The 21,848-nt window shown below is 40.6% G+C and overlaps 1 protein-coding gene across 2 annotated transcripts; it reads left to right on the top strand.

The window, feature by feature from the left end:
• The first annotated feature begins 1,322 nt into the window (after nt 1-1,322).
• LOC115771252 (bumetanide-sensitive sodium-(potassium)-chloride cotransporter) lies at nt 1,323-21,454 on the top strand. Of its 2 annotated transcripts, XM_030716856.1 has the most exons (20): nt 1,324-1,683; nt 2,271-2,434; nt 11,093-11,591; nt 14,029-14,208; nt 14,274-14,388; nt 15,476-15,734; nt 15,809-16,062; nt 16,155-16,269; nt 16,326-16,465; nt 16,526-16,691; nt 16,752-16,903; nt 16,966-17,075; nt 17,149-17,284; nt 17,341-17,934; nt 17,995-18,223; nt 18,409-18,459; nt 19,448-19,545; nt 19,619-19,848; nt 20,676-20,905; nt 20,971-21,454. In XM_030716856.1, exons 3-20 carry the CDS (start codon nt 11,362-11,364, stop codon nt 21,213-21,215), a joined length of 3,534 nt encoding a protein of 1,177 aa, XP_030572716.1. In that variant the 5' UTR covers nt 1,324-1,683; nt 2,271-2,434; nt 11,093-11,361; the 3' UTR covers nt 21,216-21,454. The 2 variants fall into 2 exon arrangements, with proteins under 2 accessions (XP_030572717.1, XP_030572716.1); XM_030716857.1 differs by lacking the exon at nt 18,409-18,459 and having other exon boundaries at nt 1,323-1,683.
• Nucleotides 21,455-21,848: the final 394 nt, after the last annotated feature.

Raw genomic sequence — 21,848 nt, 5'->3', positions numbered from 1 at the left:
TAATTAGCATTTTTCAAATTGAAGTCCTGAAAGACCTTGCTTCAGTGACATACGGAAATTCTGTTCCTTTGTTCAAACACAGCAAACTCAAGCATTTGCATGATGTATGTTTACATATGTGTTCCGGTGCCTCTTGTTGGCCACAGTGAATTGCAAAATAACCTCAGGAGTTTTGAAAATTATATTACCTAAAATTTATAAAGGCATAACGGATTTTTCTTATCCTTAGCCTGCTCCGCTGGCGCATAGCCAAGCTTTGGATTTGCTCCACTTTGAACTCGCGTATGATGGATGTTATCGCATATCTCTTGAGTTGAATGCGTACAAAAATGCGTGCACCAGTTGGGCCTTGTGCTCAACATTAAATGTATATGTGTAATGTGTGTAGATATGTGTAAATAATTTCAGTTTGATTTATTACCAATTTTTTCTGCTGATTTATTTATTTTTTTAAGAATCTTGAGTAAACGTCTTTTTTTGACGTCATGCCAAACACTTTAGGTATTTTTGTGAGCCTTTATGTGAGCTCGATGTGAGCTCGGAGTCACCTCAATAATAAATATTGTATTTATTTATTGATAAGTGTTGAAAGTAATTACAAATTACGTTCGACTAAAACGAAAGCTAAAGCAATCAAGGCCTTAATCAATTTGTATTTTATTGTATAGTTTAATTAGATTCGGCATGTCGGTCTTTTGTATAAACAATATTTTATGCTTATCTATTTAATAGGGAAATAGGCAAGCTTTGAGCCACTTCAGTTGACAAATTGCAACAATTTCCAGATACCTTTCCCAACTGCACAGGCTGAACACTTGAAATTCTATTGCATATTTATTTGCATTAAATGTCCCAATAAAATTGCGTACAAAATTAGTTAATGAAAATAGTTTAGACCTTATCGGCAACGAGCTTGTCAATTATTTGTCAAAATATTCAAACGAACATAGTGTATTCACATTGTGTTCGCTATTTGAAGCTGTTCGGTGCTATTTAAACAGGACTCAAGTTATTTACATACATTTTCATGCCAGTCGCGTTCAATGGTTGTGTTTGTATACAAGGACATAATATACTCGTATATCTAGTTTTATGTACATTAAGGCATATTTACATGCCACTTATATTACGCTGCACACTGAACGACAATGCAAACGAATCCTCGCCAGAGTATAAAAGTATGCTAACCACCCTAAAGAGCAGTAAAAAACAAACATATGAATCAAAGTGCTGGCAGAGACCAGATACTCACATAAGTACGTGTATATATATATATATATATGTATATATGTCCTTATATGTTTTATATAGAAAGCTGTAGAGCGAGACTTGGCACTCATGTGTCCACCACTGATTGAGTGAAATTTTTTGTGCTGCACGCTTCAGCGATTTGTCATCGATCACGTCACAGCTTTGCCCGCGGGCAATTGCCTGTTAAAGCTAGTTTTTGTTGCTGTTGTTGGTTTTGTTTTAATTTTGTGGGTTCGTCGATTGGTCGCGGGTTCGTCTGTTCGGATGGTACCGTCCGCCGCTTTCATCAGTTGTTGCCGCCGATCGCGCGAACGTTTCGTTTCAGTTGCTCTTTGGCTCTCTGCACGTGCGGTGCGGCGGTTGGATTGGCTTCGCTGTTGCGACCATCTGAAATACTTAGGTTGTGGCCACGCTGGCTCCTATGTACTTGAGGTACATTTAAATATCTTCCAGTGAATAAGAAATCATATAAATATAGCGTTTTATTTTCGGTTTGCTGCATAAAAAGCAGCCATTTCCATTGTTGTGTATGCGTTCAAAAAAAAAACAAAACCAAATATACAGATGTACTTAGATATTTATATTCGAACCGAGCCCCACAGACTGGCTGGTGTTTCGTTTGTGTGTCTTAAGTGTGCTTTATGCAGTCCAGCCAACTGCTATCTTAAAAAAAAATATACGTAATTAGTGTAAAATGCATTTGCCAAAAGGGGGGCAATGCCTAAAACAAAAGTGCAATGCCATAAAGCCTCACAATGCATGACTTAAATTTTAAGTGCGGCCGCGGCATTTTCAAAGTTTGTGGCGTTTCTTTTTTCCGTTTCGTATTTCAAAGATTCACGTGTACAACAAACTTATATACTGGCGCATATATACAATATATAATAAGATTATATACAATATTGTATTGTACAAATACATAATTATTTTGTTAGTCATTATGTTTGTGCCGTCGTGTTTTGCCTTCTGCTGATAATGCTATTGCCATTTCTTGGTATTGAATTGTGTTTTGTTTACAGATTTTGTGTTTTGTCTCGTGTTGTTTGCATAATTCTCTGTTTGTCTTTAGCCGAGTGATACAACAAATATTACATGAACTGCATGGAAAGGTACAATTAACCGTCCTCGAAGAACTACACAAAAACTTCTTACTCAATTGGATTTAAAACACAGTCAACAATTGGTAAGTAAGTTTCTCAAATTAGCTGGCATAGATTTATATTATGTTTACTTTTGAACACTTTGGTCATGTGTCTGGCATCCGGCGCGAAGAATGAACTTAGAATGTTTATCTGTTCATTTCTTTATTGAATGCTTAAGCTTTTTTAGATTAGTCTGAAAGGAAAACAAACAAAATCTTTATTTACTCAAACAAAACATTATTTGTTTCATTTTCAACCCCGACCCGAAAAAGTTCGTTTAGCTCAGCATTGTTATCAAAAGCAATATTCTGTGAGCATTTAAAAGAAAGTCTGCGCATGAAAATGTGCATACTTATGCATGTGTTTATTCATGTACTTAGCCTGTGCACAGTTGATATACTTATACGTATTCTATAGTAGATGGGCGAATTTTCTATTCTGCTTTAAGTGTCTCTTAGTTTAAATGCACTTGAACTTGAGAGCTGTAATTGTTCTCTTGTGAATCTGGTTTTTGAGCTGTTTTCCCTAGTCACAGTCTCTTTCGTTTTGTATTTTTTAGTTTCGGATCATCTTTTGACTCAAGTCGATTTGTGGCATAAATCAGGGCAATGTGTGATGACCGTGGTTATCTTTGTTCATGACAGAGTATTTACTAATCGGCGTGAATTTAAGTGCTTCTAATGTCTAGAATAACACGAGCATTCGGGCACAGTTTACGGTCACTTGCCGCATACTGCCACATATATATATATAATTATATATATACATATATATAGTATGATCTAGTGTCCACTTACTTTCGACTCAGACTCGCATGTGCCTCTGTGCACTTTGAAAAGTAATGTAAACAGCAACATGCGGTCGCGTGTCTGGTTACATTCCGACACTACCCGAAAACCTAGTGTCATATCTTCACGTACTGCATATAAGATATGGTTGTTGGTAAATTAACTAAAAGGCTTCCAGTACCATTATGCCTCGTAAAATAATTCTGATATTGATAAAAAAATGTTGTTTAGTTAAAACAATTTCGTTTGATATCAACTGATATGAACGTTCGATAAATTGATTAGTTTGTGCACTATGTTTCCTATGTTCTATAAATATGTTGTGTTATTGCTTTATTAGCTATAAAAATCAAGGCTGAGACTAAAACTTGTCAATGATTATGTTCAAGGTTCAAGCCAGCGGCCTGCCAGTTTCACTTCTCGCCAGGCTTTGATTCGAACCTTGATTTTCAAAAAATCCAATGCCCAATCAAATTGTACTGAAAATATTGCAAGCCGTACATATTTTCACATACAAGATGCGGGCTAAATTCGATCTACACCCAAAACTGGCATCCGCCAAATATGGTATAAATGGATCGATCGGTTTGGGTTTGAACTAGTTCGCTGCTCTGAAAAAAAATACAATTCATTATTTTTTTTGAAGCAGTTCTTATGTAAGCTAATAATGTATTGTATATGTATATATGTTCATTTCACAAACTCACCCCTAATTTCTGTCAGTGTGTATAATTTAAAGAACAAACATGCTTCCAAATATCAGATGACGCCAAGCCGTGCACCTGCCACGGGAAAGAGTACACAAAAAGTTCGATTCCAGACTATCAGCTTTCCGGCAACGACTGCATCTGCTGTCTAAGGAGCTGCGCATGCGCTGTTTACTCAATCAACCCCTGTGATATTGAATATGCCCTAAAAAGACACCGCCATGTGTATAATTGACTTCATTAAGGGGTTGCATTTAAGGGTGGCACCCTATACACATCAACAGAAATTTGTTTATGAACGGAACGCTGGGTAGGTTCACTGTGAAAGAAGCCAGACCAAGAATCAATAGAAAGATCTCGAATCATTTAAATAGGGATTTTTATTTTCATGCAGAAATATATATGTACTTATATGATCTGTTGCTTATATGTAATATTTAACAGCTGAAGACTTTTGCTAGCAAAATATGACAAGCTATCCATTGTGCGATGTGGCGACGCGTCAAACTCAACTGGAAGCCAGATTTCACACTCTGGTGCATTCGACGACCTATCGACAGAATAATCCAGCTGCATCCTGATAGCTTGTGACTTTTGACTTCTGAGTAACCGGCTGGAGACAGCGTCAGAGCTGAGAATTCGCAAGGCAAGTGGCGCTAGCGTCGGGGCGCACCAAAGCCTTTTCATGTCAGCAACAGATAATAAATAATATATATTTGAAATGACAATGTGTGACACGGGCAAAGCAACCACAAAGAAAAGTCATAGGAATGTTGACGCTCGGAGACAATGCATAGCCGACGACTAAACTATTAAATCATTGACCTTGCGAACTTTGACAGAACGCAGAATACACGATAGTCGGGGCGCAAAAAGCAGACTGCAATCGCCAAATAATGGGCTGGGCGCGTGGTGGGCGGTGGGTGGTGAGCGGTGGGTGGTGGGGGGTGGTGCTCACAACGGAAATGCTCGGAAAGCGACTTGAAAATTATGCAAAGCAAAGTTTTCAAGCAACGAAAATAGCAATCGCGCCCGGCTACTGAAACGCGCACAATTTTCACCTTTTTCGCCGCATTTTCCGCTTTTAATCAAGATTTATGGCAATTGACGGAACATACAGATCCCAAAGGCGTGGGCTGGGATAGAATGGTCCACCGTAAAAAATAAAAGCCGCAAAAACTGTGCTCGTGTTTCGCTAATCAAAGCCGCGGCTCGACGCTCTAAAGTAAATCTTCTGGTAGCGGCTATTAATTGAATACGACTTTAATTAAAATACGCGTAATTTTCGTAGAATTAGGGAACCGCTCAACCCAAGACCTGACCACCGAGATTGCACATCCCATTTCAAGATTAGAGCTTGGTGCTTTGATGTATGTTTTTTGTGCGGGTTCAAGTTGTGTTTCATTGAAGGGGGCAAGTTTTTTTTGTAACAAGGTCAGCGGCCATAAATGTTTAGCTTTATTAAAAACACGCCCTCACATAACCCGAACAAAATTTGCCAGCTCTTTTCCCACTCATAAGTAGTTCAAATGAGCGCATTCAAAATTAATAATGAGTTTGTGCAGTGGACCCAACATTGGGCCAATGTGTACGATTCTTGAAGATGTGGGTCACAAATTGTGCACTGAGCTGTACAATTTTGAATTTATGTGACCTATGACTCTTTAATTAACAAAGCCATAAGAGGAGAGCAGTTCAATTTGCCAGAACTAACTTGAAAGTATAAACTAATAATTCTTGCTAATTATTTTTGAATTTTCCGAATTTCTTAAAGCTCTCAATATTTTATATAAAATCTTCGTAAGGTTGATGCTGTCGCCGTGTGCCTTAGACAAATAGCTTTTCAATATTAGAAAAGTTCTTGATTAGATCTCTTAATACTAAGCTTTAATTTAGGCAAAATTCGTTGAAAAGACTAACAAGAAATTAGAAGCGCGTGCAAATGACCCAGCTAACATTTAATGTTGGCCTTTGGCCTGAACATGATTATGAATAAGTTCTTAACTGTTGCACGCTCGAAATTATGTTTGTTGCGTGCCTCAAATAGGTTCCCATTTACCATTATTGGCCAAATTTGTAGCCAAAGTATTTAGCAAGTAATTAGTATAGAATGTTATGTTCTAATTAAGTTGAGAAAGTTGAACGTGAATTTGTAAAAAGCCTGGGAATTTAACTAAGTATGGCTGATAAATATATATCTGGACTGCAAGCCTAGACAAAAAATTTTAAATTTAATTAAAAAACTATTTCAATAAAATTGCAGGAGCACAGCTCATTGTGCAAACATAGTGTACATGATTCAATTCAAAATGAGTTTCGTGGAAAAAAAAAACAATCAATTAAATAAATACATTTGAAATATATTTTCTCGATTGTTCCAACTTATTGTTCATGCAAAAATGCATATATGTTGTGTTACGTGCGCCACACAAATGTAAATACTCTAAGGAATTCGGAAAATGCATAATTGTAGTTTTTTGCTACCATTTGCGGGAATATTGTTTAAAGTGCTTCTGGGCTTGAAATGACTTTTTAACTTGACTTTTTTTGGGTTCTCACATGATTGACTCTCCTGTTAGCTACGTATAAAAAAAACTGTCATAAAAATATTGTCGATAGCATTTGCTACATTTACGTTCGCATACCTCGGCTCAGCCTTAAGTCAATCGGCACGAATATGAATTGTCGAACGACAAGTCACACGTGGCGTATACACAATTTATTTGGTTTTAGTTTGATTTGTAACAATTTTAGTTTCTTAAATTATGTAATGCTTGGGCCGCAGCTTAATCGCTTCTCTTTTATGACGATTCCTGCTCAGCAACTTTATTTATTGCCCAGCATTGAAAGTGATCATAAAAGGGAGCAGTCCGAATGGCTTTGGCATTGATTTCGTCAAAACAATTTTCCTTATACTCCTTATACTTTCTGTTTTATTGAGCTTTTAATGCTGCCAGGCGGCATTGTTTCGTTCGTTCGTGTTGCTTATGTGTGGCTACACATATTTTTGTTTTTGTAGATTTTTGCACTTAATTTATGCTGCCGCAAATGAAGCAAATAAAAGCTGCAGTCACAGCAAACACCCACACAGACGGGGACATCCGGCTCCCGGGTACTTACCAAATGGCATTCGAGTCGTAAATATATGCTGCCACAAATTTACGACTTTAAATCATAAAAAAATATACATCGCTTATTGGAATCCAGCTTTCCCAAAAGACCTACACAATACCTATATATAGAAATATAAATATTTGGATGTGCATATACTCGAAATTCCACAGGCTGGCTCTCAGTCGGAGTTGTTGTTCACAGGTTTCCTGTTGGCGACATAAAAACTCGCGAAATAATATTTATGGCACTTTTCAATGCAAATTTACAGCCGAAAAATAATATGAAATACTCGTACTTAAATAAACAAATGTGTGGCATAAAAAAGGCGCCGAAACTCTGTTGACTTGTTGGCAACGAACAAGATATGGGCCAAAATGTTGCTAGCTTTTATGGCTTTGCGCTTATTGAAAGAGCTAAAACTAATTTTACTACTATCCGACATCAGTTAGCCATATCTTTCAATTCTACTCAGAAATCGCCTAAAGCAATTATTGCCCAAAACTTGTTCTTTATTCGTTGTTTTTTTCGCTTTTAAGAAAAATTCCACTTAAAACAAAAATAGAACTGTTTGCTATGCTTCAGTTTTTTATGTATTCCCCTCCGCTCATATTTATTCATTGTGTTTGAACTGACGAAGCAGAAATTTTGAGACCTTTGATGGCCATAAAAAAGGTTAATAAACTGAATAAAATCTGTGAAACCTTTATTTGATTGCTGCTTATACATAAATAATAAATAATGAATACTTAAAGTGTGATAGGAATTTTTCCAAAATTTGATTTCAGCAAATAATTTGAGCTTTGAGCGCTGATGCTATGCAATTAAATATTTGTTGCGGCTCATGTTCGGATCGAAACCTGTTTAATTAATACAGTTTTTCATTCTTCAATGAAAACCTGCTCAACTTTACTCATTATGTTTGATTGGATACAGATTGAAGAAATTAAATGATTATGTTACGCTTAGACTTAACTTAGTTGAGCGAAGAGTTTGAGTTTGTTGATGGTATGGAAGTCAATAAGGGAATACTTGAATAAAGTTGATATATTCTGTTACAATTAACGAAGCTTATAGGGCATATTTTGTGTTACCCAAGATGAAATCGTGTTCCTGGTACGTAATCTTCTCAAGATTTGCAGGAGTTTCTAAGAGAGTTTCTCAAACATACGCCGTGTACTGATATGACAATTAAGAAGTTTCTGAGTACGGCAATTAATAATCATATTTCTGGCTTAGATAGCGTAAATTTAGATTTACTTATAAGGCCATTAATTTATCTTTTAAGCATATCCAACTGTTCAACTCGTATTTTCTTATAGCTCTTCTACTTGTATTCATTTACGTATTGTATTTCAAAGGATCCTCTTATTTTCTTAGTTAAACTTTGGCCTTGTGCATTAGTTTTACTTTCTGCTAGCTCTATTTAATATTAAAGTTTTCCATTTGTAAGCATTACGTCTATTGGGCAACGCCTTGGCCCTGGTAATAATACCGTCCAAGTCAGCACACGCTTGACTTGTTTAACTTTTGTTGTATGCTTTTGACACTTTTTTCTTGGCTTGCTGCCAGCTTGACATTGCGTATGTAGGTTCGCAGGACTCGGCCTTCTAATCAGCTTTGATGTGCATCAGGGCAACACACACACTTGCTTTCCCTATAACGTGGCTTATGTGGCCACATTGCCGCATGTGTTGATGAACGACATACATACATGCAACATATAGCTGGGGTGGGCGTGGCAGTGGAGAACATGTTCCTGTCCGAAAGTTTTCTTTTTGTGCGTGCCATATTACTGATTATCATTCGTAAATGTATCGCTTCTCATCTAGTATAAAAACGATTGATATCAATATTAGGGCATAAACTTTGGCCATCGCAAATTTGCTGCTCGACACGGAAGGCACGTTCAAACGGAATCACAATACACGTTTACCCATGGCCCATGGTCCGTATTTTGCCATTGTGATGATGTTTTGTCATTAAGAGCTGCTGCCTCAGCAATGGCAGCTCTTGAATTTGGCGTCACCATATTTTATTGTTGCCTTACTTTTTGTATCGTCTTGTAATTGAGGTCAGGTAATAAAATGTATATATATATGTATATGCTTTATATATGAACATGTACGGCTGCTTCTCGGTCAAGGTAGAAATATGCAATTGCAATTTAAGAGCTTTTCTTGACCGTTTTGATGGTGCGAATTTACTGGTGAGTGCCAAGAATCAAATGTCTTAAAAGTTAGGATATACATGTAAGCGCAATTGTTAGCTTCGCAGAAATATGCGTTGACAGGCAATTCTGATGTTGGTGTCCTCGAGAAAATCGCAACTCTTTACGAGCAAAGTTAAATTTATCTCATGCCCATTAAGCAGGCAGCTTTGGGGCGTACATTCCAGTCGGCTAGAGGGGAGTATTCATTGTGGCGCAGAGACCACCAGAGTAGTAAAAATCTTGTTTTATTGAGGCAATTGAAATGCGAATGGGCGTTGAATTAGGCAATGAAAAGAAAGCGTAGCAGCGCTTAAATACGCATAGGCATATAGTCCAATCAGAAAATAAAAAAACAAAGTTAAAAGCTTGAGAACAACAACAAGAACAAGAACAGTAATAATACAATCGTAACAAGGCAACGCGAAATGAGCATCGGAAGCAATTGGTTCATTGTAGGGTCATTGTAGGGTCATTAAAAGGGGCCTAGCTGGTGGGCCTCAGTCGTCTCTTCGTGGCAACAATTACTCAGATAAGTTTTTTACAACTTTTACTTTGTTGTTTATGTTATGCGTTTTAGCAGCTGTCAAGCGATTCCAGCCTGGCGTCTATAACATCTCCATTTCAGACTAGAGAAATATCAATGGCATCCCAAACACGGCACCTGGAATGCGGTGACAGAATGCAAATGAATTTGTTTATGGCGCAATTAATCAAAACTAAGTCGGAGCCATCATAAATCATGAATCTCCTTTTAATGCCATCATTATAAAATATTTTCATTTCAAAAAGTGGCCGCCATCTGTGCTGCCACGCCCCCCGAGCTCATTACTAGGCAACGCTGTCTGACAAGCTGCTGCGAAAACCTTTAACCCCATAGCTGGGCGCTTATCAAGTTCCACCTGGCTCCTTTGAAGACTGTAGGTCAAGGTATAGCTTCTTAACGTGTGTTTGTCGCTGGCCGATAAGCGTTAGCAAATTTGTTGGTCTTTGGTGGCCTTGTTGGATGCGTGGACATCTGATTGCTGGCTGCCAGCTGTCGTTTGTCGCCCCGTCTGTCCCCCGCCTAGGCTCAGTTGTGGGTCGTTGGGCTCATTGAATTAAGCGCTTAATTGCTTCAATAAATTTGTGCAAATTCCACGTAGCTCGAGAGCAAAGTTCCCACATATTTCATCAAAAAATTGCATAATTGGCGTAATTATCTCGCGCTCTCATTCAGGCCTTGTTTCAGTTTGACTCTTCTATTGTGGATTTTTCGTAATTGCGCGTTCTGTTTACCTCCTGCATTGACCCATAAATGCCAACTGCTGCTCACGAGTCTCAGGACTGTGAGAAATTGCCGCCGCTTGGCAATCAATTGCTGTAATTCCTTTCATTTTTGTTTGCTTATGGGGCTGGCACTTCATATCCTGCTTGCGAATTCATCGCGCATACGCCAGGTGTGCCACAGTGAGCTAACTCACATGGCAACCATTTCCCTTGGGATCACAGAGACCGCTAATCATGATTAATTTGCATCAATTTGCTCGATGCTATATTTAGCAACCGATTTGCATGAACTTTCCCACAGCGCACTCGTTGCTAAAAAAAAAGTAATAATAATCATTTACATAGCAGAAAAAGTATTTATCCATGCTTTCAGATTTGACAAGGGTATATGAATTGAAAGTCTATAAGAGGATTTATTTGCGAATTTACCTGCATTTGAATAGTTTGTCATTTAGAAAATATTTAAAATTTGTATATTTCAAAGATACTATTTCATACATATATATATTTTTAGATAAGAATATATTTTGCTTGTCAATATAGATTTAAAATACCAATTGTCATGTCAGCGGCAAATCACATACACTTTCTATTTATTTATGGAATTATTTGTAGTATATTTGCAGAGAAATATTCGCGCTACAGCTGGAAAATATTTCTCGCACATAAATTGGATGAATACAGACAACGAAGCCCAAATGCTTTCCTTGCTATAAAGCACAAAACGAAGGAATTCATCTAGCTGAAGTGGAGTGCGCGGGTTAAGACAGAGAACCCGCCCAAAAAAACTTGTGGCATTAGCTAACCACAGAAACCCAAAACAGAGCGCGCAAACTTTTTTCAGGAGTCGCAGCGACCCAAGCGGCACACATACACACAGAGACATGTCGGATACAACATCGTTTGAGATGGGCTCGGTCGATCGACCTAACCGCTTCCAAGTAAATCCTGTTAACCATCACAGGAACAACAATGACAATGAGGACCGCAAATCACACGCACCCCCGGCCGACGAGGTCTACCGCCGGCTGACCAACATTGATGGAGAGCTCCTCGAGGACGACACTTTCGATGCGACACAGTTGCTCAACAAACAACAGCCCAGGCAACAGAGGTAAGCCCCCTCCCGCTGTCTCTCCCTCCACAGCCCCCATCTAGCATTTTTGAATGGCTGCAAACTTTTTAAATTTGTCCATTTTCTGCTTTACGTTGTGATTTTCCTTATCCGCCGTTTGTTTTCCCGGCTGCTTTCTTGTTTTGACCTTATTATCAATTCCATGAATGGGATATTTTGTCATACTTATGTCCGTTTAATCACATGGTACATATGGGCAAAAGGATATGCCGAAATTGTGCAAATGCGAGTAAGAGAATAAATATGCAGTAAGAAGGATATAAGACTCGGTAATTTGCATCAATTGCTAAACATTTATTCGAGTAGCAGAAGCATTGGGCATAAGGAAATGAATTTATGAAATAAGTTTGTTTAAAGATCTTTCGGAACTGAAATACGAACATTTTCGAAAGAAATAGAATTCCTTAGATCTCAGCTGCTTGCAATTATTTGGAGTAAAAGTATTAGTGAAATTCCAAAACTTAAAAACCTACTTGTAAAAAGGTCGCATCAATGTTTAGTCAATTGAACTTGATTTTTCTAAAAACATTGAAAATTATATTGTATTTTCTTTAGCCTGCACGTAAATAGATAAAAAACAAATATCCAGCTTGGTCGCCTGGCCATTGGCTTTCTTTTGAACTTGGTGCATCTATCAAATTACTTGAAAGTTTGTCGACCTGGCTTGTTGCCCTTAAATTGGCAAGTTCAACAAACATTCCTTGTCTTAACGTGCTCGCAGCTCCGAAAGAAGGAACCCCAATTGAAAAAGGGACTTAGTGCAACAGAAGGCATGAGTAGAACCAATCACAGCAAAAGAAATAAACAATCATTTGTGTTGGCATGCGATGAATGCAGTCGGGAGAAGGCACAACTGGGAGCCCATTTGCATAGCCCACAGCTAGTTCAAATGGAGTTTTTGTTGGTCCTTTGCAGAGGTCACGACTGTTAATCACAACCACGGACCAGTGTCGACATTTCCATTTTATTAGTCTGCACTTGGTCTACTGTTCGGGCCGTAAATTATCAACTGTAACCACAATACCATAAAATGAGACTACTTTTGCCCATTTGCATTATTTATTGCCAACTTTATGTGCAAATGAATTTTAAAGAGTAAACATTATCATTCTCTAATTGCTAGTTGACATTACATTATATGGGTTCTTCAGCGATCATTTAAATGCCAACGTAAATATATAAATTAAATATTTATTATTGAATTTATGCTCAAACGCACGCTCTTTTAAACCATGTAATGCCGCTAGAGCATATTTTACATAAAATGAGCTTTTAAACTAATAAATTATTTAATTTTGGAATTTCTTAAAAATTGGCTAAATTTATTTCCAGCTGCAAATAGAAATAGATGCTAAAATACGATGAGCTGGTAAACTAGTCAACAATAAAATTTTTTGCATGGTCGTACACATGCCTTGCTTGCGGCTTTCAATAGACTTATTATACCCTGTACTCAAAACAAATTTAAGTTATGTAAAACAGACAGCAGTAGAAATAATATCCTATTTGCCCCTTTCATTCTTTCTCTTACTCTCTCTTATTAACGCACGCACTTAAATAACATCAAAGGCTGAAAGCATTTATTGAATTCATGAGAATCACACAGAAAGGCACAGTTGAAGGGGCTTGTTCTCTTTCCGTTTTTTTTAATTAAGTGCGAATGTACAGCAGGATACGGCATATCTGCTGGTCCGGGCACTTTCTATTAAGGCACTCTCGTATACAAGTTTGAGTATACAGATGAAGGCAGCATTCGGAACTAGAATACCTTCAGGCGGCTGGTTAAAGTCAATTGTTCAAGCCACATGAGTGCACAACAAGCAAAACTCGTCAGGGATTTAGTCAGCCAGTCATGCATCGCATCATCACACACAAACAACTACAACAACAACAATGAGCATAATAATCAACTAAGCCAGTCACCGGCTTGAACTTGTGTCTGCTTGTGTGGTTATGTCCTGCGGCTGTGTGTAGCCCACCCACACCCATACACACTCATATATACATCCTGCACACCTTAGCACAGCTCAGCACAAAGAAGCGCAAATACAACAATTGGTCTTTTGTCCAACGAGTTCAAATGGCATGTAATAAAATTTATTTGGTTTAAATTTGAAAATTGAGCTGTAAATAAAGTAAAAATCAGCAAACGTAAGGAATATGCAGCTCGTCAAATTGGATTCAATTTCGCATTCTAATTGGAATGGGTGCAAATGTATATTTATACCTATGTTTTATGCTGAAGAGAAAATCTTTTTTTGTTTAAACACCGCCAAGGGCAACTGGCAGACCTCTTTGTTTGTTACTCGAAATTATTATATTCGGTTAAATCATAGCTCATGTACATTAGTCATGGCGAGATGAACAGAGACCCTTTTGAATCTTTTTTAAAGCAGACTTGTTTTTTGTCTTGCAGGCAATCCATTAAGAGTAGTTTTCGCGATAAGGACAAGCCCTCCCGCTTTAAGGATTTGCAGACAACGACGCGTTTTCAAGTGGAACCACAAAATGAGGAATCGGACGGCTCAAATGATTCGCAGGAGGAGCGCGAATTACTGGACAACGAATACGATACAAAATATGGCAAAAGTTTTCGGTTAGTTAACGCTGTTAAGAGCCCTTCTGGCCAATTCAACTTAAGTTAATGCTATAATTTCGCAGGCACTTTACACGTGAGGCCTTGCCACGCCTGGATAATTATCGCAACATGATGTCCATACAGGCCGCCTACCGTCCAACGCTCGACGAGCTGCACAATGCAACGCTGGTGGGCAAAGTGAGTATCCTCTGAAGCCTCTTCCGCTTGACATATCAATTAATATTGTTGGTAAAGGGTTGCACATAAATTGATTGCCATCACTTACGTGTGCCTGGGCCCAGTTTAAATTTAAAGCAACTCGTGGGAAATTCAAGACCAGGCAACGGCCTGGCAACCAGACAGAAAAGTCACAGTCATTGTCAGCTCCTGTATTTGACACTGCAAATTGACGCTGGCTTGGTGAAGTGTCAAGTGGCTTGTGGCACTGTGTTCGCTTCTTCTTACACTACGTCTTTTTACTGTTCAAATTGAAAAATCAGTCGCAGCGAGGCATTTGCGGAGTCAACAGTTGGGGTCATTAGCATAGCGCCAGAGTTCGAGGAACGTTTAGCTCTGGCGCGTGCTCGTTAAACAGTTGAAAATTGCCGATAATATAATAATACCGCTGCAGCCACTGAAAACCACTGAAAACCACTAAAAACCACCTCAAATGCAGCTATGTTTGCTTTAATTAAATGCAAGCCAAATGTAGCTTGGCTTGCTTTGTTCTTCCTTTATTTATTTATAATTTTGTTTTGGCTCCGACATTTTTCGAACGTTTTCACCCACGCTTGCGTTACTTTTGGGGCCGCTGACTTTTCAATTGACTTTCGCGTTGCCTTTATGAGTTTCCCATTGTGCGAGTGTGTGGGCAAGCAGGCATCGCAAATACAATTTCTAATGCAATCAATTGCCACTAATTGATTTTACACTCGCGCTGTGGTGGGTGTCAATTGGTTTAAGAGAGAAAGAGAAAACAATTGTCAATAGGCTGAAAATTTGTGCAATTGTTTTCGATTTCATGGACTTTGATAGAAGCGTGTTACATCAAAGTGATCCTTGAGAGCCTTTCCAAGGGCATTAAATGCTCAGTTAGAGATTAAAAGTAAATTATGCGTCACATGCTGCGGCAGTTGCGGTGGCGTATGATTAATTTGTTGAGCAGCTTTGTATCTTTGTATCTTTGGAGTATTTAAAATAGAGCCGTATTCATATTGGGGCCTTGGGGCATCATCTATCAATCGTAGATAGCTTTATTGAAAATGACTTTGGTTTTCACTTGCAGAACCCGCACAGCCTGCAACGTAATCGGGATCTAGAGGCGGGCAGCACGAATGGCGTTCTAAAATTTGGCTGGATCAAAGGTGTACTCATACGCTGCCTGCTCAACATATGGGGTGTGATGCTCTTTCTGCGCCTCAGCTGGGTGGTGGGGCAGGCGGGCATCATCGAGGGATTCGTATTAATATTGACAACGACCGCTGTCACGACCATTACGGCGTTGTCAATGTCAGCGATAAGCACCAACGGCGTCATCAAAGGAGGTGAGTCTTATGTCAGCGCCAGGCGGTTGCTTGGTTGTTGTTTTAAATGGTTTTTAATACGCCCGCCTGTTTAGGTGGCACCTACTACATGATATCCCGCTCCTTGGGCCCCGAGTTTGGCGGCTCGATTGGCCTCATTTTTTCGCTGGCTAACGTTGTCGCCTGCGCCATGTACGTGGTGGGCTTCTGTGAGTCCTTGCAGGCCATGATGAGAGGCATGGATGTGCAAATTGTTGATGGTGGTGTCACGGATGTGCGCATCGTGGGTAGCACCACCATACTGCTGCTACTCATTATCGTTTGTGTCGGCATGGAGTGGGAGGCCAAGGTGCGTATGATTAATTTTTTGATGCTTTATGAATTCCGCCTCAGTAGCGCTGCTGTTAACCACACCTCCTCCAACCCGTGTATCTTTGACAGGCGCAAATCGGCCTGCTTTTCATTCTGCTGGCAGCTATCGCTGACTTCATCATTGGCAGCTTCATTGGACCCAAGAGCGAGGGCGAGCGGGCCAAGGGCTTTATCGGCTATAATGGTGAGTGCCAGCCAATGTGGTGCCATTGAACAGGCTTTTAATCAAATTGAATGCAGCCACGCTATTCCATACAAATCTGTTTCCGAACTACCGCCAGGAGGGCTATGTCAGTCACGACTTCTTCTCAGTTTTTGCCATCTTCTTCCCCGCCGCCACGGGCATTTTGGCGGGCGCCAACATTTCAGGCGACTTGAAGGTGCGTTACAGTTGCGTCCTAAGCAATTTATTAGCCATTTACGATTGCTTTGTCTTTTAGGACCCTCAAAAGTCTATACCCAAGGGCACAATTCTGGCCATTGCTATCACAACAGGCACCTATCTGATGATGGTGCTGATCTGTGGCGGCACTGTGGCTCGAGATGCCACCGGCTACGTGGTGGATGCGATAAACGGCTCTTTCGAATTCCTAAACTGCTCGTCAAGTAGGCAACACTGCATTTGCACTTTCGTTTGAATATCCCTTCTAATAAAATGTTGTACAGCATCGACTGGTACATGCCTGTATGGATTGCAGAACTCGTTTCAGGTAATTGAGTTGGTTTCTGGCTTTGGTCCACTCATCTATGCCGGCTGCTTTGCTGCGACATTGTCATCGGCTTTGGCCAGCTTGGTGTCCGCCCCCAAGGTTTTTCAGGTAAGCCAAATTCCAAATTCGGAAGCTGACTGATACCTTTGACATTCTGCAACCGTTGACAGGCTTTGTGCAAGGATGAGCTCTACCCGAAAATCGTTTGGTTTGCCAAGGGCTACGGCAAGAACAATGAGCCAGTGCGTGGCTATGTGCTGACTTTCTTCATATCCATGTTGTAAGTTATTCATTTGCCTGAGAACGCATAGGAGAGTATAATGCATATGCAAATGTATGCTTGATTCTTGTAGTTTTATACTTGTGGGGGACCTCAACTCGATTGCACCGCTCATTTCGAATTTCTTTCTGGCCGCATACATGTTAATCAACTTTAGTACATTCCATGCGAGCCTGGCCAAGCCCGTGGGCTGGCGGCCCACGTTCAAGGTAAGAATACTGCTCCCTTTGCTCCCTTTGACTGGCTTAATTCCTTTCATCTTCAGTATTATAACATGTGGCTGAGTCTTGTGGGCGCCATACTTTGCGTTGCGGTCATGTTTTTGATTTCGTGGGCCACTGCACTCATCACTTTCTGCGTGGTGCTGGCATTGTACTTAATTGTCGCCTACCGCAAGCCGGACGTCAACTGGGGCTCCACCACACAGGCGCAGACCTACAAGAACGCGCTGATGTCCGTGCAGCAGCTGAACAATGTGGAGGATCATGTCAAGAACTATCGTCCGCAGATACTCGTCCTGTCCGGGCTGCCCAACACGCGGCCCGTTCTGGTCGATTTCGCCTATATGTTGACAAAGAATCTTTCGCTGCTTGTTTGTGGCCATGTGCTGCGTGGTTCCGGTTCGCAGAAGTATCGTAATTACCTCAAAGAACGTGCCTCTATCTGGTTCCAGAAGCATCACGTTAAGGGTTTCTATGCGCTGGTCGATGGCGAGGACTTTGAGGCAGGCACGCGTGCCCTTATGCAGGCCACGGGGATTGGCAAGCTAAAGCCCAACATCATACTCATGGGCTACAAAACCGACTGGCAGACGTGCGAGCGCAAGGAGCTGGTGCAATATTTCAATGTCATGCACAAGGTGGGTGGCAGCAAACAATGTGGGAGCTTGCATTAAATCCTTCTGACATTTCTCTAACAGGCTCTAGATATGTATCTCTCCGTGGCCATATTGCGTGTGCCCCAGGGTCTGGACTGCTCGCAGCTGCTGGGCTCGCCGGAAGGCGGTTGGACCACAGCCAACTGCACTCTGGATGTGCCGCGTACGCTGCAGCCCAACGAGAGCTCCAACGATCTGCAGGCTAGCGAGCATATTGCGCGACATGGCCTCAGTGGCAGCGTGGACTCCTTGAGTCGCAATGTATCGCAAGGTAAGTTGTTTCCGGCTGCGGTCCAGTTACAAGTGGACCACTTATTAATGCTGAAACTTTTAATTATTTTTGCATGGACTTCAAAAAACACACAAAAACAAATGCGCACCTGTGCACACTAATTAATTTTATATATAAAACCACAATTTATCAATGCACCACAAACTGTAACCACAAACTTTTAGATGCCGCCAACAAATTGGCGCCCACTGACAATGGCCTGAAGTATGTCAAAAGTAAGTATCAGCTGCGCAAGTTTTTTAAGGATCAAAATTTCTTCTTAGTTTTGTTTTTTTCTGGTTTTTGAATACTTTAACAAATCACATTGATTTGCGTGTGCCCTTCCTGTTCCCATTCCAATTTCCATTTCCGTTTCCGTTTCTGTTTCTTTTTCGTAGTGCGTTTCAAGCAAAGCCTATGTAGAATACGCTCTTGGCCAGGTGAAGTTGAGTGTAAGATCAATTTTACGTGTCTTAAGGTAATTGATTGGAATGTGAAGTTAAGTTATTGTAGGGTCACTGCCACTAGGTAAATATGTATATGTACGAGCAGACTCTACCTCTACCCTTCTATTTCGCATTTCGCACCGTGCATGTTATGCATGCATAACACCATAACTTTTTGCGTTGACATTAATTGGGCCGCGTTTTATGGCCAGCTAATTAATTGCCATTGTCGCATGCAACTAATTCATAACTAACTGAAAACTACTCTATATCAAGATTGAGCAAGTGGCAACTAGTTCAAGCAAGAAGGAGGACTTTAGTTGCTGCCAGCTGTGACAAAACCCTTTCGGCAATTTGTTGCTCCCAAATTAGGAAAAGCCCGTAAATTTGAATTTAAATTTATACAATGTTCCTTAAAAGCACGAACCCGAAACTGTGCGGACTACATGTGGAGTCGTTACAAGGCCGCAGGTTCCGTAGGGGCCAGGGCGGGTCAGGGGAGCTCAGCGGCACAGCACGTGCATGTTTTAAGCATTGTTTTGCATACCATTTCCCAATTTGAAAATAAATTGTGCAAATTCGAGAATGGGCAACAGCAAACAGCATAAACTTGTGTTGCTTATGGTATTGTTTATGATTTAATGATTGGAAATGCGGCTTGGCTTACCATTAGCTGTGCATGGGCTTGCATTAAATTCAATTACATATTTAAGTATATATATATATATATATATATATATATCCATCTATATCTATTATGTATGTATACCGTCCACAGCATCCAGCACCAGCGACTTATCATTCATAGCCGGTAATCAGGTGAAGGACGTCTCTGTGCTGCCCGATCCCCTCGACGCCAAGGCCACAAATGAGCAGGTAAGTGGGCCAGATCATCTTTATAATAAATTGTACTCAATTTGCCGGCATGCAACAACAACAATAATAACAGCCCAGCACACTAAGGAAATCGAAGGCGAAACACGACGATCCCGTTTCACTCTACAGAGGACCAGGTGGCGTTGAGCTATCCAAGGATGTGCTGGCTGACTTGACGCAATTTACGCGAAAGCGCAGCCACGCCATCATCGATGTCTGGTGGTTATACGACGACGGCGGCCTCACATTGTTGCTGCCCTACATCATCAGCACTCGACGCACCTGGCAATCATGTAAATTGAGGTAAGCAGCAAGCCAGCCCGAGCCATTTCCAGCAGGAAGCTGTGTATGTGGCTCACATCCCAAGGTATTTAAAAAGCCCCTGGATATGCCTGTGCGGATTTATTTGGCATGAATTGAATTTTATTCAAATATGCCAACGCGTGGCACCAGCCAGGGCTGCGACTTTCTCTCCTGACAAGAGACTTTTTGGCTGAATTCCGTGCGAACTGATACATTGCAAGACTCAGGCAGTCAAACGAAGTAGCTTCAGCAGACTCCTTAGGCGGAACTCGGCTCGACTGACTAACTGACGCATTGATTGCTTGACAGATGCGTGTGCCTGGCAAACAGGTCATCCCGACAGCTCTGAGACTGACAGACCGACACTTGGGGAGCCTATCGCAACTGCACTGACGCACTGACTCGTTAAGTATAACATTTGGTATGCCAAACGAAGCGAGTGATTTGAGTCCTTAACTTGGGAATTGGGCGCATTGAGCTTGTGTATGTTCCGTATGCCTGCAAACTAGTAGTTATAGAAGATAGAAATAGTTGTTACCAAAATGTTTCTATCTTTGATAGTCATAAAGCCGGAAGTAGTTCATAATAAATATATTTTTAGCTATTTTAGTATTTAGGGTATCTCTCAGTCGTTGCCTCCATTTGCATTGTACTTACTTTCTTATTGGCTTTCCAAAAGCGCGAATGAGTTTTTGCAAATGGAAGCTCTTCGAGCAACATCTGTAAATTGGATTCAGTCATTGTCGATACATACTATCCTCAATGTATGTAATTGCACTTGCACAAAGGGAGAATTCATACTTGGCTTTAAAATATACACTGCACAGGGTCTATGCACTGGCCAACAAGAAAGCGGAATTGGAGTATGAGCAACGCTCGATGGCCAGTTTGCTGTCCAAGTTTCGCATTGACTACTCCGACCTGACGTTGATACCGGATATTACCAAGAAGCCGTTGGAAACATCCACACAGTTCTTCACCGAACTGATTAAGGATTTTGTTGTGAGCGACAAGGAGAATGGTCACAGCAGCAAGGGAACCCTCAACGAGGACGAAGGTGAGACTCCTTGACCAAACTGCCAGTCATTTCGAGGTCTGACTTCCTCCATTTCTATGCTCTAGCTCACATTAGCGAAGATGATCTGCTGGCCGTTGTGGATAAGACGAATCGCTATCTGCGACTGCGTGAGTATCTACGCGAGCAGTCAACCAAATCGGATCTTGTGGTGATGACGCTGCCAATGCCGCGCAAGAACATCGTTTCGGCACCCCTCTACATGGCCTGGCTGGAGAGTCTCAGTCGTGAGATGCCGCCCTTTCTATTTGTGCGAGGCAATCAGACGAGCGTGCTCACCTTCTACTCGTAGGCGCCTCTTCAATTGTATTCTGCTTTTAACCGAACTCTCACTCTTGTTAGTTGTACAAGTACAGGATTTTTATGTTATTCTAGTTGTACCATAAATGTATTTATATTTATATATAGACATATACGCTCAATCGCAACCCTCCCCCCCAAAAAAAAAACCCAACCATGACGCACACAGACGATTAAATTTTATGCAGACTTGTATTCATGCCTCCTTTTGTATTACATTTGTGAAAAATTTCGTGAAAAGATATTTTCGTGTTTCCTTTTTGTTTTGGCCCGTTACGTGAGTGTCCTTGCGGCTATTAAATATTACCCTGGTTTTAACTGACTCAAGGAGTGATCCGGGTTGCTTTGAGTTTGGCTTATCCAAAAACTGTGGACTTTCACGCAGCTCACGTTTGGCTCTCAATTGCATTGGCATGTAATTGAAATAATGTTGACCTCAAGTCGCGCTCAAGTAATATTATGCCGAGCAATGCTTAAGGCTTTTCACTTGCCACTCGGCATATTAATTTGTTCATTTTGTATTTAAGTGTTATGGGCTGTTCTGGTGACCCATGGCCCTTGACTCGGCACACAAAATGCGGATTGCGATTGCGATTGCGATTCAATGGGCATGAAGACGCGCTGC

Source organism: Drosophila novamexicana, unplaced genomic scaffold (assembly GCF_003285875.2).
Source record: "Drosophila novamexicana strain 15010-1031.04,08,12 unplaced genomic scaffold, DnovRS2.1 tig00000024-arrow-pilon, whole genome shotgun sequence".
Taxonomy (NCBI): domain Eukaryota; kingdom Metazoa; phylum Arthropoda; class Insecta; order Diptera; family Drosophilidae; genus Drosophila; species Drosophila novamexicana.
Note: the sequence above shows the minus strand (reverse complement) of the source record. Positions and strands in the feature narration are given on the sequence as shown.